Below are 19,001 nucleotides of genomic sequence, written 5' to 3' on the forward strand. Positions count from 1 at the left end.
CTTTGAAGTTTCCATCCATTCTTCCTAGTTTTGTTCTCTCTCTCTCTTTCTCTCTCTCCGGTTTCCTACAAGATTCAGCTCAATAACTGCCTTCTCTATGAAGTGTTTTTGATCCTGCCAACTGCCCCCCTAAACTACCATCAGTGCATTTTGTATCTATTATGTGTAGGAGGGATGGGGTGGATTAATGAATAGGTTTGTTCAATCACTCCTAACCCCCCTCACTGCCCCCCCCAAATTGTATTGTTTAAGTAGGTTTCTGTTCCCATATTCCTGATGAATCAGCCCAGAAAACTAGATAATAGGAATTAAATACTATGGCAATTTTATCATAACAACAAAAAGCAAACAAGCCAGCCCACTTAGATTCAAGTTCTCATTCTGTATATATTTGGAGGATAACAAGACCATTAAACCTCTTCAGTCACAAGATGGTCCTGAGAACATGGGGAAATCACTTAACTTGTCTAAACCTAACTTTCTTCATCTGCCTTATCACAGATAATAATATCGGTAGTACCTCTCTCACAGAGTTATGTTACAAAATTCACATGAGCTGTAAATCACTTTAAAACTTTAAAGCGCAATATATGTGTGCTTTGATTATTAACATTAATGAACTACATTAATAAAAAATTAACATATTAACTTTGTCACATGGTTTTAGTCATATATTCAACAGATGCTTTTAAACAATGAGAATAATAAATAATAGCTGGTGTGTATATAGTGCTTTAAGGTCTACAAAACATTTTACAAATATTATCTCATTTTAAACACCTACTGTGTGCAGAGCACATGTGCTAGTCACTGGGAACGTATATTCAAAAGAATTGTCCTCAAAGAGCTTATGATTAAACAGGACAGGGATAAGAAAATATACAAGTAACTATGATTTAAGGGGGAATGTGAAAGAGCTCAAAGTGTTATTGAAGAATTGAGAAAGGTGATGAACAGGCTGATTTCAGAAAAACCTGGAACGACTTGTATGGTCTGATACTGAACCAAGTGAGCAGAACCAAGAGAACAATGTATACAATAACAGCCACGTTGTGCATTGACTAATACTGATAAACTTAACTCTTCCCAGCAATACAAGGATTTAAGACATCTCCAAAGGCCTCGTGATGGAAAATGCTATCCACATCCAAAGAAAGAATTATGGAATTTGAATGCAAATTGAAGCATACTATTTGCTATTTTTTGTCCTCTTCTGTTGAGTTTTGTTTCCTCTTTCTGGTGGTTCCTCCTATTGGTTCTAACTCTTACTTACAACATCACTAATGTGAAAATATATTTAATAGAAATGTATATATGTACAGCCTACATCAGATTGTGAACCATCTTGGGGACGGTGGTGGGGAGGAAGGGGGAAAAAATTTAAAACTCAAAAGCATATGAAAGTGATTGTTGATAAATCAAAATAAATTAATTAAAAAAAAAGAATTGAGAAAGGTGAGATCTCTGTCAGTTAGGGTCAGGTGGGGAATGCTGGTCTAAAGTCCAACTTTCAGACCTATGTAGAAAAATATGGGAAAAGGGAATCTCAACACAACCTCCTTGTCACTAGGCACTGGGCTCCATCTCCACACTGTTCCTCCCTCCCATTAGTCTTTTCCCAAACCCTCCTCTCCATTTTACATATACACTTTACTATTTTGATGGACCAATGACAAAAATAGCAAATTTTCTATGCCTTCTCGTCCTATGAAATTCTTGCCCATGTCTGTTCATAAATCTTCCACAGATGATCTAATATGCTAGAAGCCTTCCTCTTGTTCTTCTATTATCTCAGTGATAGTAATATACCACCTGGGCTAACCATATGTAAGAATTTCATTTTATTCTATAGATAACAGTGAGCCACTGATGTTTTTTGAGCAGGACAGTAATACAGTCAGATAGACGGCATTTACCTCCCAGGGTTGTTGTGAGGATAAAATGAGATAATATTTGTAAAGTGTTTAGCACATGCCTGGCACATAGTAAGTGCTATATAAATGTTAGCTATTACTATGCCTTAGGAAGATTATTTTGACACTTTGTGACAGATGGAAGCGGGGAGAGACTGGAAGTTCAGAGACCAATGAGGGAGCTATTACAGAAGTCCAGTTAAGGAGTGATAAGGGTCTGAAATGAGGCGATGACTGTGTGTTGTGGTGAATGGGAAGACTGGGGATACAGAGACAAAAATTACATCGTTCCTACCCTCAAAGGACTTTATGTACATAGATAAACAAAAACAAAATACACACAAAATAAATGCAAAGTCATGAGAGGGGGTAACATTAACAACTGAGAGAACCAGTAAAAGCCCATTGTAGGAAGTGGCAACTGAGCCTTAAAGGGGGCTTAAAGGTGGAGGTGAGGAATTTCCCTACGTTCCCAAGAGCTTCCTGTTGTCAGTGAAAATTCATTACCCTATCCGATGAGAAGTAGCCTAAAGAAGACTGGTATAGTGGAATATTTATTGAGTGGAGTTGAGATGGATCTTCCTCAAATTGCCTTGTACTTGTGATCAGGAAAAATGTGACATCAATGTTTTGAGTCATATTTTAATTTTCATTTTTATAAAAATTCTGTTTGTCTGGTCCTGGTATCTCTTAAACCCTCCTCGGTTTTCTTGGAGGTACAGTGAATAGAGCACAGGGTTTGGTGGCTGGAGACCTAGAGTTTCTGCCTCTTACTTTTTAAAAAAAATTACATTTTATTTTATTTTGAGTTCCAAATTATCTCCTTCACTTCACCCCCTTACTCAGTCTTTGAGAAGGCAAGAAGCTCTGCCTCTCACTATGTGGCCTTGTCCAAGTCACTTTACTCCTCTTGGCCTCAGTTTCTCCATCTGTAAAATGACAGCATTGGACCAAATGATCACTTGGGTCCATTCCAGCTCTGGAGCCTCTGATCCTAAGGGGGGAAAAAAGCTTAAGGGTCTGTTTATGTAATTTTCCTTTTTGTTTGTCAGAAGATATGCTGTGGGCAGGGATTATTTGGTCAGGAGTTTGAAAAATTCTCAGTTCCAGCTTATTTTCCATCCCTGATAAGAGAAGCATGTCAAAACAAGGTCAGGAACTACTCACATGGCCAGGCTGAAAAAATCATTAATTTGCACACCACAGTGTGTGGCCTGTGCTTGGTAAAGATCAGTACTTCCCTCATTCATCACATGTCCAGTTAGTTGTGTCTGGGCTTTTATGCAGTATCAAACTCTATTGCCAAAATATTGATCTTTGTGCCAAGGGGAATTTGACACTGAAAAAAAAAATCAGTCAACCAACAAATATTTATTGTTGAGTCTTTCAATCAATCATGTAGTATGCTACATGCAGTATTGGAGATACTGTGGTATAATAGAAAGAGCATGAGATTTGGAGTTAGAAATCCTGGTTTCAAATCCGGGTTCTGCTTGCTGCCCACTATCTGTGTGATCTTGGGCAAGTCATTTCATCCTAATAAAGCCTCACGTTTCTCAACTCTAAAATGACAGATTTGGAATGAGACTCTAAGGTTCCTTTAAACTTTATTTAGTTAATACATGTTTATTAAGTGTCTATTATGTGCCAGGCACTGTGCTAAGCACTGGGGATACAAATGTGAAAAAAGAAAGACAGACACTTCTTTCTCTCAAGGATCTTACAATCTGATGTTATTGTTTGGTCGTGTTCAACTCTTCATGACCCCATTTGGGGGTTTTCCTGGCAAAGATACTGGAGTGGTTTGCCCTTTCCTTCTCTAGCTCATTTTACGGATGAGGAAACTGAGTCAAACAGGCTTAAATACTAGTTAACACACAGCTAGTAGACATCTGAGGTCAGATTTGAACTCAGGAAGATCAGTGTCTTCCTGACTCCAGGGCCATATCCACTGTACCACGTAGGTGCCCTACAGTTTAATGAGGGAACACCAAACCCAAAAGAAAGCTGGAAAGAGAGGGAAAGGATCTATCTGGCATAGGAGTATGATGGAGAAATCCCAAGGAGTGCAGCCAGCGAGGGAAATAAAGAGATGACTGCCCTGGGTGCCACTCCACTCAGCTCTCCAATCTGTCCTCCAATTAGAGGGACTTCGGGGGGCAGAGGGTACTGATGCGGTGTGAGCTCTAGGGCTGATGTGATCTTGCAGAATTAAGAAGTTCCTGGAACATGACGAAGTCCTAAAATGTCCAACTAGGTAGTGAATGAGTCAAATCTATGATTCTATGCTGTGAGTGATGAGAAGGGTAAGACAAGGTATTTGATGCCAGGAACTTCTTTGCCAAATAGTATATATTAAACGTCAATCTTGATAAAAACAATTAGTGCTGTTTGAGTTTGGTGGAGGGAAAGATCATTGTGGACTGCAGATTTTTCACTCTTCCACATAAATTGTAGGGCAAGATATAGTTGACTGCAAGAAGAAAGGAAGAATTATTTTTTCCTGATGAGGAAGGCCCCTATCATTGGTGATGTAATAAAGAAAGTTAAGACTGGGAGTTAAGAGACCTGGGTTCTAGTTCTGGATCTGCCACTAACTAGCATTTCAGTAAGTCATTTAACCTTTTGGTATCTCATTGGTTCCAGAGTATGATAGATAAGAAGGCTGCTAAGGTTTACAAAATCTTGCAAATAGATACTTGCCCACTTGCATGTCAAAACAATAATTTATGTCACATAAGTATTAAAAAATGTAGTCATCCCTTTGATGGCCTATAAAACTCCTTAGGGAAAGGCTGGTTTAGGCCTAGTGGGGCTGGCATATGTTTGTGAATTATTGGATGGTATCAGCAATGTGCAAAAGGCTTATGAATTACCAAAAGCAGAAATAGTCTATATATCTTCTTGCTGCCAGGAAACTGTGCTTTTCCAATAAAATAATTATAAATCTCAAAATCAAAGTCCCCAAAGTCAGGAAGTGCTCTGAATTGGGCTCCTTTAAAAGCTCTAGGGCATATTTATAAATAAGAGTGCATCTGGCATAAAGTATAAGAACGGAGTCTTTAAGAGTCATGGCAGGTGAAAGATGAAATGACTGAAGAAACTAAGAAAAGCTGAAGCTGGCTATGAATTGTAAGAAACAATTATATAACAAAAAGGCTTTCAAAACTATGTTGCAGGCAGGGAGAAAAAATATTCAAATTGGTAAACATGTATTATCTTTGTGATAACTATCTGCCTGCTAGTGCATGATTATGTAAGCGCTGTGGTTCTGAACTAGAAACACAAAGATAAAAGTGAAACAATTGTTTATGTCCTACTGAGTGGGTAAGAAAATAAATACAGGAGCGTGTACAAAATCAAATCAAGAATGTGACAGAGCTAACAACTGAGCAGATTAGGAAAAACCTGATTGGGGCACCTTGAAGGAAGCAACAGATTTTGAGGAAAGAGGCAGGGAGAGGAGGAAAAAATGCATTCTGGACTTTGGTCGCCACTTGTACAAAGGTATGGAGGTGACAGAGGAAAATTCATATATTCATACCAGTCTGATTGGAATTAAAAGTGTGGAAAGGAAAGTAATATAAAATCAAGACTAGAATGGAAGGTGGGAGCCATGTTGCAGAGGGTTTTATATACCACAATGAAGAGTTTGTCTCTTATCCTAGAGGCAATAGGGAGCCACTGAAAATTTTTGAGGAAAGAACTGAAAAGGTTGGATCTATATTTTAGGCATATCAATTTGGCAGCTTGTTTGGAGGATGGATTAGAGAGGGGAAAGATTTGAAGCAGGAAAACTAATTATGGAGCTATTGTGCAAGGAAGAGGTTATGAAAGCCTGAATTAGAATAGAGGCTATATGGGTAATTAGAAGAAAATAAATGCGAGATGTCACATAGCTAGAACTCCTTAGGATAACAAACAATGTATTTTTTTATTGTTGTACATTTGTTTCAGACTCTTCATGACCTCATTTGGGTTTTTTTTTTTTTGGCAAAGATACTAGAGTGGTTTGCTATTTCCTTCTCCAGCTCATTTTCACAGATGAAGAAACTGAGGCAAACAAGATTCAGTGACTTGCCCAGGGTCACACAACTAGGAAGTGTCTGAGGCCATATTTGACTCACAAAAATGAGTCTTCCAGACTCCAGGCCCACAGTCTATCCACTGAGCCACTAGATGGTAAAGGAAAGGATTAAAACAAAACCAGTTTACAAGGAGCGGAAACCTAGGATAATGTAAGCAACAGAAGTTCCAAGAAGCTATTGGTGAGCCAGAAAAGAAAAACAAAAAACCTTTTACTAACAGCCTGGCAAGGCCGGGTGTCCCATGTGTGGGCACACTTCATAGAGAGGAGAGCAAAGCTTTTATTCCTAGGCCCGAATCGCAGTTCCCTCCCCTGTTTCCTCATTGACTGGGTAATGCAGGGTTTACAGCCTATCTGGAGCACCTAATTTCCCCACCTGAGTCTCTGCCCCAAATTACATCTCCGTAATGACATTTCCTTATCAACAGCTTACAGCTGTCAATACCTCAGCAGCTACTCATCACCTTGATGAGTGATATGCAGAAGCAACATTCCCAACCACATTTCCTGTAATAATTTCCTATAGTAAGAGAGCACCTCAGTTCCCTCAGTGAGTTCAAGTCATCACATCTTTATGAATTATATCTCCCAGGATGCTCAGAGAAAGTGGATGTAATGGTTGAGCTGTGTTTATTGATTTTTGAAATAAGGAGTATTCTGAAAGAAATTAGTGATTAAATCTGCACTAAGACTTGTGGGACACCCTATATTGTGGAGAGTGAGAGTGGTCTAGCAAGAACAGAGATGAGTCCATGTGTTGTCCAGATTTCCAAAAAAGGAGAAGGGGTAAAATTGTTAAACTGAAGGCCTCTAGGTTTGACTTTTGGAGATTATTATTAAAAGGCCTGCTTATAAGCATTTAGGAAGAAAAGTACAAATTACTGAAAGCCAGCATGGATTCATTCAGAACAGACTACTAACCATATTCCCTTCATTGATAGAATTATAGCTAGGCTACTAGATTAGGAAAATGCTGTACAAAACATCTGACAGTCTTTCATGCAATCTTTGTAGAAAAGATGGAAAAATGGGGGCTAGATAACAGTGCAGTTAGGTGGATTTTGAACTGGTTGAATATCCAGGTTCAAAGAATCATTAATATCTTGATAACAACTTGGAGGAAGGTCTCCAGTGGAGTGGCTTAGGACTCTGTCATCAGCCTTGTTCTGTTCAACATTTTTATCAGTGACTCAGATGAAGGTATAGAAGCTATGCTTTACACATTTTCAAATTATATGAAGTTGAAATGAGGACTGTGTGATATATTGACTAGGGTGTTGACCTTGAAGTCATAAAGACCTGAGCTCAGGTCTGATCTCTGACTCATGTGCACTCTGTGACCCTGAGCAAGCCACTGAAACTCTCAGTGCCCCTTGGCAACTTTCTAATAATATAGTGATTGCCAGTTTACGTTGATAGAGAAAACTTCCTCATTGGGAGTATCCTATAGACTGAAATCATATGTCCAGACCAAAAAACAAAATAAAGCTGGAAAGGATAGCTAACATGATTAGATGATTAGAATCAGGATCCAAAACTATCCTCACAATCTAGAGCAATGGGCTGAATCCAATAGGATGAAACTTTAAAGGTTTTTCAGTTGTGTCTGACTCTTCATGACCCCATTTGGTTTTTGTTTTTTTTTGTTTTTTGTTTTTTGTTTTTTTGCAAAGACACTGGAGTGGCTTGCCATTCCTTTTCCAGTTCATTTTACAGATGAGGAAACTAAGGCAAACAAAGTTAAGTGACATAACTAGTAAGTGCCCAGGGTCACATAACTAGTAAGTGTCTGAAGCCAGATTTGAACTCAGGAAGATGAGTCTTCCTGACTCTAGGCTCTGTGCTCTAGCCATCATGCCATCTAGCTGCCCACACAAAGACCTACATTTGCAATAAAAAAAAAATCAGCTTCCCAAGTTTAAGATGATAGAGGCCTGGTTAAATAACAGTTCACATGAAAATGATCTGCCTTTCATTATGGTTATCAATTCTGATTGTCTGATAGGTACAAAATGTGTGCACATTCCAGTTAATGGATTCAATTCAATTCAATCAACGTTTATTAAATATCTATCTACAGAAGACTTTGAGCTGTTATTTCTAGAATAAGGAGACATAGCCATTTTTGCTGAAGTAGCTATAACAGTGGATGTGGATCAGAAAGCTTGGGTTCTAGTTCAAACTGTATAATATCAATGTAACAACCCTGCCATAGAATTTACCACATCAGCAGTTTTCTCTATATCTCCTACTCAAGACTTCTCACCATTACAAAAAAAAGAAAAAAAACTTTCCCATTCAGCCATTTCACTGAATAGGAAACACTGACTTCTCTCCTCCAGTGACTGTAAATACCAGTTTTGTCATTTGTCTGACTAATAAAAGTAAAAAAGTAAAAAAATTAAAAAAAAAACTTGGGGGGAAATCAGATTATCATTTCATTTTCAGCCTGTGTCATGGGCCCCAAAAGTCTGTATAATTGAGATAAACAGCTGAAACTGTGGGTTCCTGGGTGAGCAGACTTGAAACTACTCCCATCTTTCCCCTCTGCTCTTTTCTGATTGGTTGGCCAGCAAGCTGTTTTCCCTCATAACTGCACAAAATGTTTAAAGTGAACTCTTTTTTTGTTACAGCAATTTGGTTGACCTTAAACGCCTTGTACTTTGGACGTTATCAAGGACAAGACATTGTTACTGATTGTTCTTATTGAGGCATAACAGTGCCATGAGAAGGAAAGGGGGCTCGAGTCTAAGCTTCAGGATACAGTTTTTTGAAATCTTTCCTAAAGCAAGACCCAGAATACAGACATGTATTAAGAGTTGGGGTGGCTAATGAAAGCTGGTCCTCTCAGAACTCTTAAGTTTCTGTATAGGGAAGAATCAAGACTTGGCAGCTACGGTGTAGTGGAAAGAGCCTAGAGAAGTCAAAGATGGGTGGGGGGAAGTCCCCCATAAATATGCATAGCGCTCTTCTGTAATAGCAAAGAACTCGAAGGAAATTGGGTACCCATTGATTGGGAAATGGCTAAATAAATTGTGGAATATGAATCTAATGTAATATCATTACATCATAAAAAAGTGAATACTAAAATGTCAAATAAACTTGAGAAGACAGACTTAATCAGAAGAATAATTTGCGTGATGGGCACAGTGACTTCAACATAAAAAAAAAAGACTTCAGAAGTCTGATCAATGCATTGACCAATCATGACTTCTGAGAACTGACAATAGACTATAAATATGGAATGAAGGTTTTCAAGACATTTTCAGATAAGAGAGAGTTTGGAGGGGAACTGATGGTGCTTTTAAAAAAAGTGCATCAATAAAACTTCCCTTTTTTCTTTCTTTCTTTCTTCTTCCCTCTTTCCCTTTTTCTCCTTTCTCTTTTCTTCTTTCTTTCTTCTTTTTCAATTAACCCTGTTTGCCTCAATTTCCTCATCTGTAAAATGAGCTGAGAAGGAAATGGCAAACCACTCCAGTATCTTTGCCAAGAAAACCCCAAATGGAGTCACAAGGAGTCAGATACAACTGAAAAATGATTAAACAAGAAACATAATTCAAACCTACTACCCTTAAGATCAATCTTTCCTGACTAAGCACTTTCCTGGCCTTTCATATATCTATATGTCCTACACATACCCATTGTCTCCATAAGAAGTAATAACCTGTGTAAGCTTGGGCAAGTCACTTAACTTTGGGCTTCAGTTTCTTCATTTGTAAACTGATGGGGTTAGACTGGATGACCTCTAAGGTCACTTCTAGCTTTAACTCTATTAAACCTATCAGAGATATACCATTCACCATCCCTAGAAACAAAAACAACTGAACTCTTTATCCATTCACTAAAACAAACCTACAAGATAAAGAAAACATGCACCAACTCAGGAAATCCTGAGTTTTCAAACTCAAGTGGTTATCTCCAGGCCTGGGAATATTCATTTCTCAGGATCATTCTTTGGTCGCCTGGGTTTGAAAAGGACAGAACAGAAGGGACAGCCAGGGTCTTGAGGTCCAGGCTCCAGCTAGCCTAGACAAGCATATATTCTCTTTGCTATGTCCTCATTGCCACCATGGCCACTGAGGGAGAGGGGGGAGGAATACTGCTTCACAGAAAGTCCAAGGAAAAACGTGTCTGAATGCCAACTGAAATGCTCAAGAGTATCAGGTGGCATTTTTCTATAGCACTTCTAGCCTACCAAAGCAAGGGTCTTTGTGGCTCAGGTGCCAATCATCTTTGACACAGCTCTGCAGTTCAAGGCATCAACAAATTGCAGCTGACTGCCTTTATCAAGGGTCCAGAGCATATGTTTTACCAGGAGGTGAGATAGAGTATTTGTTGACCTCAATGGGAAGTGTTCTAATCCAGCCTTTGCTATGCTTGAGGTACTTCTAAGCCTTTTCTAAGCACAAAACAAAGGATAACCTAAAGAACTTTTCAGGGGTTGCTGGATAGTGAAAAGAAATCACAAATGGGCAACAGAATAGAAAAAATCAACTATAAAGTAAGGCAGCTAGGTAGCACAGTATATAAAAGCTGGGCCTGGAGTTAGGAAGATATGAGTTCAAATTCTCCCTCAGACACTTACAAAGATAGCTATGGGATCTCAGACAAGTCACTTAACTTCTGACTCAGTTTCCTCAACTGTCAAATGGTGACAATAACAGTACCTATGACCAAGAGTTGTTGTAAGGATCAAATTAAATAATACTTTTAAGTGCTTTGCAAAGTAGGCAGTATATACATGCTAGCTATTATTATTATCATTTTTATAGACAGAAGACATTTAAGATACAATAACTTTTTTTTTAAAAGTTTCATTGATGACTTTTTTTTTAAACATCACTGCAATTTCCTTTAGTATCCCTCTTCCTCTCCTAAGAGGGGTTATGCCATATGACAAATTTGTTATTGTTGAGTCATTTCAGTCATATCCAGCCCTTCATGACCCCATTTGGAGTTTTCTTGGCAAAGATACTGGAGTGGTTTGCCGTTTCCTTCTCCAGCTTATTTTACAAAGGAGGACCTGAAGCAAGCAGAATTAAATGATTTGTCCAGGGTCACACAGTAAGTATCTGAGGCCAGATTTGAACTCAGGTCCTCCCAACTCTAGGGCTGGTACTCTATCCACTGTACCCACCTAGCTGCCCCATATAACAAATAGTATTTTTTAAAGACATAAAGAAAAAAAGAAAAAAATCTGCAAATCAGATCAATATATCGAAAAATCTCAAAATATGTACAGTGTATGACACTTGTGGACTTACTTCTTTGAAGGGGTTTCAGGGTGGGAGTATCTTCTCTTATTTCTTCTTTCCAGCCAGGTTTGTTCTTTATGCAATGTTCACTTTTGATCTGTGTATGTGATTGTTCTTTCCTTTTACATTGCTGTGGTCATTGTGTATATTGTTTTCTTGACTCTGTTCACTTCACTCTGCATTGGTTCCTGTAGATCTTTCCATGCTCTTCTGTATTCATCACATTTGTAATTTCTTACAGCACAGTAATATCCCATTACATCCATGTACCACAATTTGTTTAACCATTTCCCAATTGATGGAATTCTGCTTTGTTTCCAATTCTTTGCTATCATTAAAAGTGCTGCTATAAGTATTTTGGAGTGTATGGGGATCTTTTGTTCTTATCAATAGCTTCCTAGTGCTATAAGCCCAGTAATGGAGTCTCTAGCTCAAAAGGTATGGAAAATTTAGTCACTTTATTTGCATAATTGCAAATTGATGGGCATCTACTTGGTTTTCAATTCTTTGCTATCACAAAAAGTGCTATTACAAATATTTTGGTGTATATGGGGACTTTCTTCTTATCATTAGTCTCCTACTGGTATACATCTAGTAATGGAATTTCTGCATCAAAGAGTATGGAAATTTAGTCACTTGCATACTTCTGAAGAGCTTTTCAAAATGGTTCCACCAACATAGGTGTTAGTGTGTCTATCTTCCCACAACTCCTCCAACATCAACTTTTGCCATTTTTTGTCATCTTTGCCAATTTCCAGGTGTGAGGTAAAACCTCAGGATTTTTTGATTTGCATTTATTTTATTATGGTACAACAAACTTTTTAACAATAATATAGTATTAGTTGTTTCCCCCTCAACATCCATGTCATCTTATTTCATTACAGACAGAAGTCAAGGTTTCCATTGTTTGAATGCTACAAAGAAGTAGACATATTTCTTTACATGCCCTTTGAAAGAAATTTTAATCATTGCGCAGTTGAATTGAAGTTCAAGAACTAATTGAACTTCAAACAAAAGTTTTTTATTGTTCTCAGAGGCCTGAGATCAAGCCAGGGCATAGTTGCTAGGACTCTCTAAACTGACTAAAAAAAAAATGTATCTTTTAACAATTGTTCTGAATTAAAGTACAAATGAAAATACTGTATGAAAATTATATACGCATGAATATACTTGACTTTCTTTTCTACAGGGTTCAGTTTCACATGGCAACAGTTTGCCACTGGTGCCAGGCAGTTGTTGTGAAGTTATTAACATTTTTTGGGCCATGGGCCCCTTGGGCAGTCTGATGAAGTCTATGAACCCTTTTTCAGAAGGATGTTTTTAAATGTATAAAATAAACTTACATAAGATTGCAGAGGAAACCAATTGTGTCAAAACACATTATCAAAATATTTTTAAAAATAAGTTTATGGTCCCTGGTTAAGGATTTCAGGAAGATACCTCCTTCATGTAATCCTATTACTTGTTTATATGACCTGAGCAAACAAAGGTAGAAGCATTTCCATGCAAGTATATATACTAACAGATACCTAGACATCTAGGGAATTGTTCAAGGGAGGGATAGGTACCATGAATAACATAGCAGCTTTTGCAAAACTAATTGTATACAGTACAGCTAGCAATTTATTATGCAATTACAATATAGGTAATATGTTACTGATGATAAGAAAAGGCAAAATGAAAAGCAGTCTTTCTGCCCTAAAAGACAATACGTTCTGCTAAAAATGGCAATGGGATTTTTGTCGTTAGCATTGACGCTCCTTGCTAGGGTCGTAAGATGCCATGACTATTTTTATGTTCATCTCATGGTTTTATTCACTTTGCTTCACACCAATTAACTTCAATTAAATTTATTTCAATCGTGGTATGATGGAAAGAACACTTGGAATCAGAAGGCCTAATTTCAAATCTGGGCTCTTGCCCCTCTGCGCCTCAGTTTCCTCATTTGTAAAATGGGGATAGTGATACCTGTGTAACCTCCTTCACAGAGTTGTAGTGAGGATATACTGAAATAATGTATGTAAAAGTGCTTTAAAAATCATGAAGTGCCATATGATGAATATAAATAAATATAAATAATTATTATATAGTTTATATATTATATCATATGTATCAGATGATATAAAATATAAACTATCATGTATTATTATATAGATAAATATAGACTATTATTATTAAATAGTCTGGAAATAAGGGGAAGGCAGAATGGAGAGAAGGTAGAAGTCTTGGGCTTAGGAAAGCTAAGACTTAACTCCACTTGAGATCTGAGTTTTCCTAAACAAGGCTTGGCTTCTATTAATTTCCAAGCCTGCTAGTAACAGCACTGTCTTTTTCTTTCTGCCTCTTTTAGGATGGCAGTGCTCCCTATGGTGCCAGGTATGTGGGATCCATGGTCGCTGATGTTCACCGTACCCTGGTCTATGGAGGGATCTTCATGTACCCAGCTAACCAGAAGAGTCCAAAAGGGAAGGTAAACCCGGGGTCTTTGAACCCTTTTCTGCTTTCCCCTGCTTTCTGGTAACTCCAACGTTTGTTTGCATCTCTTCCAGAGAACAATCAGAGGGAAATAAAAATTGTTAAAACTCAGTAGTGAATTATGAGATTCTGGAGGAAAAAAAAGTGGGGGGAGAAAAGAGGTGTCCTGTGCCTAGAATGCCTTCCTCACCTACCCACGTATAGATTAAGAAATTCTTCCTATGCTTCAAGGCTCAGCTCAAATGCTTCTTTTCCAGGGAAGAAAGTTTTCTTTTCCAGGGAAGAAAGTTTTCTCTTCCATTGATCCGTGCCAATTAGAAATGATATTTCCTGCCCTCTGACCTTGCTAAGCATTTTTTTTCCTCCCTCTCTCTCTTTTTACACACACACACACACACACACTCACACACACATACACCACACACACCACTCACACACATACACACTCAAACACACACACACACACACACACACTCTCCCATCGTGCAGATTTGCACTGAAGCTTATACAGTCTCACAGATTTGCCTGGTGGTTGCTGAGATAACATATATTGAAAATTAAGCCTTCACTTAAGCACTGGGCATTTTTCTAGGTAGCACTCGAGGGTGGTGTTGTTTAGTTATTCAGTTGTGTCCAACTCCTCGTGACCCTGTGAATCAAAGCACGCCAGTACTGCCCATGGGATTTTCTTAAAAATAATGGGATGTTTTGCCATTTCCTTCTTCAGTGGATTACGGCAAACAGAGGTTAAGTGACTTGCCCAGGGTCACACAGTGAGTAAGTCTGAGGCCATTTTTAAATGCAGGTCTTCCTGCCTCTAGGCCCAGCACTCGATCCACTGAACCACTTAGCTGCCTCAGCTTCCCCTTTAGGCATGGATCCCCTAGACAAGCTCCTTTAGGTTGCAGGGAATCAGAATCATAAATCTGTTCAAAATCATAAATCACTAGCTGCATCAATGTTTTTGGCTATTCAGCCAGAAGACTCGATCAATTCAAAGTCAATATATTTAGCAAAATAATGTAACATAAGGAAGGCGTAATAGGACATTTCCTCTATAAAGCAGGGACATCCCCCGCTGTGTATCTCCCACAAATACATACTCACCTAATAAACACACTGGGTAGAGGACGGGTGCTGGGGCATATGTAAGGAAGAACAACTCAATCCTCCCCAGCATGCTTCAGTGATGTTGTGGTGTTTCTCCTGGTCCTGCCCCACATCATTCTCATGGGGCATTCAGTCTCTGACAGTTGTATCGTCTCTGTCAGGTGTTTCCTCCTGCTGGTCTCACAGGGTTATGCCAGACAGACAGTGCTGTCTTGGTGCAGATTACTATCTAGCCACACTTTTTCATCTTGTATGATTCCTGTCTGTGTTCCCCCTTAGGTCTTCTATAATCTAGTTAACAAGAGGGAGGCCTTTGCATAGGTCTTTTTATATTTCATGGATACCAGTGCAACATTTAAAAGATGTCTATATTTTTGACTGTTTCACTCTTATTATGTGATTACTTATCTTCTTTTTTGATCATGCATTTCATAGATAGTATTCTATACATAACTTTTTGTATATAAATCATTATTAGATATATGCAGCAGTCTATTTATACTCACTCCAAATCTCTCTGTTCTCCTTTGGGTTATTGGTAACATTCATTCCTTGGTCACCACAATTTCTGAATTATGCAAAATTATTCTATCAACATTTTTTTTATTGTGAAGGGTTTTGTTTTGTTTTGTACATTAGTCAATCGGCAAAATATTAATTGTCTACTACATGCCAAACATTGTGCCAGATATTGGGTATACAAATATAAAGAATGAAATAATCACTTCTTTCAAGTAGCTTTCATTCAAATAATAATGTATTTGCATTTATCACCACTGATCTCTTTACCTTATCTTCCCAGTCTTCTTACATTTTACTTACTTTAATGCACTATATAATCTAGTTAAGATGGCTTACTTACCATTTCTTGCACTTGCCATTCAACTCTCATGTCTTTGTCTGATGTCCGTCCCCTATGTATAGAATCCTCTCCTGCCTTTTTTCTGCTTTTTTCACAATTCAGCTCAAATCCCATCTTCTGCAGAATTCTTTTGCCAGTCTCCCTAGTTTCTAATACCTTCCCCTATGATGGTAAATTGAGCCATCTTTTGTTTCAACTCTTACCCAGCCCTCAGTTATGAAATGGGCATGGCCTCAGACAAACCGAGATCTGGGAAAGACCTTAACTTAGAAAGGCCAAGATCACCCACTGTATCCTGGGCCATCACCAGTTGTTTTGACTTTTGTCTTGGCCACTGGACTTTGATGATTGGAGGAGACGGTGAGGCTGATGACTCTGCACGCCTCTGCTCCACTCATGTACAATTTATGCATAAGTCAAGGCATCACCCTCATGATGTCATCAGCCCTCGAAGGATGAACAGCAACAATAGCTTGGTTGGTTCCATAGGTACTAATTTTCTTTCCAGTTAATCCTCCACTGGGCACAAGTTTGTGAAGCTTCTCTCAGCTTTCAGCTTCTGGCTTAAATTGGAGTCTTTAGGAAAGGTACTGCCTCTTCTCTATAAGAGGAAGAGTATTCTCTGCCAGTCCAAAGTCTTAGCTCAAAATCCAGAATCTTAAGCTATAGACATTATAAAGTCAAGGCCTTCACAAAACAGCCATTGGACTGTGGAAAAACCTTTAGAAACCTTCCTCACCTACAAGGACAATCTCTCCATTCTTAGAGCCTTGGATATAATAGATGTTTCCTCCCCAATAGTAGATTCACCCACTCCAACTTGATGCTCTTTGGCACATAGACCAGTCAGCCAGCTAAGCAATGCCTAAAGGCCTTACCCTTCCTTATCACCAATGGCAGAGTCTATGCAAAGTCTCTTTCTGACTTAGGATCAGAAAATTATCCTGACTCGCTACCTAATGTCTAATTACTAAACTATACTCATTTAGCATGTTTTTTTTTTTAGATTTCTCTTTTAACAAGCCATCTGCATCTGAGTATTTTTGGTTTGTTTTCTAAACTGCAAGATTCCTTTTGGCCAGCCATGAAAATGAATTGGGATGGGACAGGGAGTGGAGATAGGATGTGCAAATAAAACCCTTTAGAATGAAGTACTTCTGGGCAGGTATCCCCGTCTACCTCAGTCCTTTATCCCAGATTTAATAGCATTTATATAGCACTTCCTAAATGCTGGGCACTGTGCTAAGCACGTGGACAATTATTATTTTATTTAATCTTCACAACAACACTGGGAAGTAAATGCTATTATTATCCCGATTTTACAGATGAGGAAACTGAGGCAAACAGGTTAAGTCAGTTGCTCAGGGTCACAAAACTAGTAAGCTTCCGAGGCCAGATTTGAATTCACAAAGATGAGTCTTCCTGACTTGAGGCCTGGCACTCTATCCACCTTGCTGCCTCTATTTTCTGCCTTTAATCCATCAATGTGACTCTCCTCAAACCCTCTTGGGCTTTCAGCCTACAATTTTAAGATGACTTTACCATGATACTAAATCAGGCTGAATGAGGAGAAACATATCACCTATAGAGTCACAATAAGGAGAAGACCATGGGAGTGAGAAATTAGTTTTTAAAATCAGTTATTCCTCACAAAGGTCCATCTTTCTTCACAGAAGATGATTATTTTGGTCACTTGTGCGGCATGATTTCTTACATGATAATCTTACTGCATGGTCAAGATGACATTTTACTTACATGAGAAGGGAATTTTCCAGTCAGTCATCAGGCTCTGAATAGGAGCTTCTATTTCAAGGGGAGCTTCTTGTTCACCTCTGCTTCCTAATTAGAAGGCATACAGCCCAAAGGCACGAAGAGCAGAAGTGCTGATTGCTATCATTTCCTCCCGGGCTGATTGGCTGATGGCCTAGTGGGGAATCTAAAGATAATTAAGATGAGTGCCGATTGGCAGTTCCATCTTGCCCTAGTTCTCATAAAAATGTTAGAGACAAAAGGGGTAGGACAATTCTAATTCTACCATGTATTTTAAGAAAGATTGGGGTTTCAGAGTCCTTTTGTCAAGCCCAGTCATATGGATGTGTTTCCCTGCAGCTCCGGCTCCTTTATGAGTGCAACCCAATGGCCTTCATCATTGAACAGGCGGGAGGCATCGCCACCACGGGCACCCAGCCAGTATTGGAAGTGAAGCCAGAAACCATCCACCAACGAGTCCCTCTCATTCTTGGATCTCCAGATGATGTTCAGGAATATTTGGCTTGTGTTCAGAAACATCAGCAAAGTGGCCAAGATGGACGCTAACTCTACTTTGTTTCCTCTTCTGTTCTCAAATCTTACAAATTACCCAGTGTCCAGTACTCCCTGTCCTGAATTAATATTATCTGGCAAAGATAAAAAGGGTAACTTGATATGTATATTGGAACAGAAAGGTTAAAAAAGGAACTGCTGAAGCCAGGTCCTTGAAATGAGAAATGTTTCAATGGAATGTGGTTAAAAGCAAAATAAAACAAGATGGCTTTGTCTTGCTTTCTGTCATGTCAGGGAAATAGAGTCCTGGAATGCTACATTTGTTAACACACACACACACACACACACACACACACACACACACACACACACATCCCAACAAGCTGGCAGCTATTCAAGTGCTGACAGGGATGAGAGTGTTCTTAGATTTCACCACTATTGATTTTGAAATTTGAATCTGACCTACTCTGTGGTGGCTGAATTTTTTTCTTTTTCATGCAATATACAAATGTGTGTGTGTGTGTGTGTGTGTGTAGTCAATTTTAAATAGTCAATACATTCTCTTGGAAAACATTTTTGTCCTTTCCTCTAGAAGGTTTTCCTTTTGAGCAGCTCAAGACAAGTTCTGAAATCTGTAATGTGGTATTTTTTGAGGGTCAGCTGGGTGGTGCAGAACACCAGACCTGGAGTCAGATCCGGCCTCAGTCACTTACTAGCTGTGTGACCCTGGGTAAGTCACTTGACCCTGTTTGCCTCAGTTTTCTCATCTGTAAAATGAGCTAGACAAGGAAATGGCAAACTCTTCTAGTATCTTTGCCAAGAAAATGTCAAATGGGGTCATAGAGAGTTGAACATGACTGAACAATAAATGACACGCATTGGCCTTGAGTAACCAGTAAAACCTTCTTTGAATGGCAGAGTGGTTACTCATTTAAAAACCATTGTTTCTCTTTTTATTGCCTCTTGCCCTCTCTCATTTATACTCTGAATGAGAGGCTTGGACAGGATGTCCACATGGGACAATGTAAAAGAGGTCA

At 38.7% G+C, this 19,001-nt stretch overlaps 1 protein-coding gene across 1 annotated transcript in view; it reads left to right on the plus strand.

Annotated features, from left to right (window-relative positions):
* The window catches only part of FBP2 (fructose-bisphosphatase 2), a 59,664-nt gene extending 41,461 nt beyond the window's left edge, over window positions 1-18,203 (plus strand). The window contains exons 6-7 of the mRNA XM_027874977.1: window positions 13,606-13,725; window positions 17,812-18,203. Coding sequence (XP_027730778.1) covers window positions 13,606-13,725; window positions 17,812-18,018 — 327 coding nt within the window. The 3' untranslated portion in view covers window positions 18,019-18,203. The remainder of the gene's footprint in view (window positions 1-13,605; window positions 13,726-17,811) is intronic.
* Window positions 18,204-19,001: the final 798 nt, after the last annotated feature.

The sequence above is a fragment of the Vombatus ursinus genome, unplaced genomic scaffold (assembly GCF_900497805.2).
Source record: "Vombatus ursinus unplaced genomic scaffold, bare-nosed wombat genome assembly UNPS02014807.1, whole genome shotgun sequence".
NCBI lineage: Eukaryota > Metazoa > Chordata > Mammalia > Diprotodontia > Vombatidae > Vombatus > Vombatus ursinus.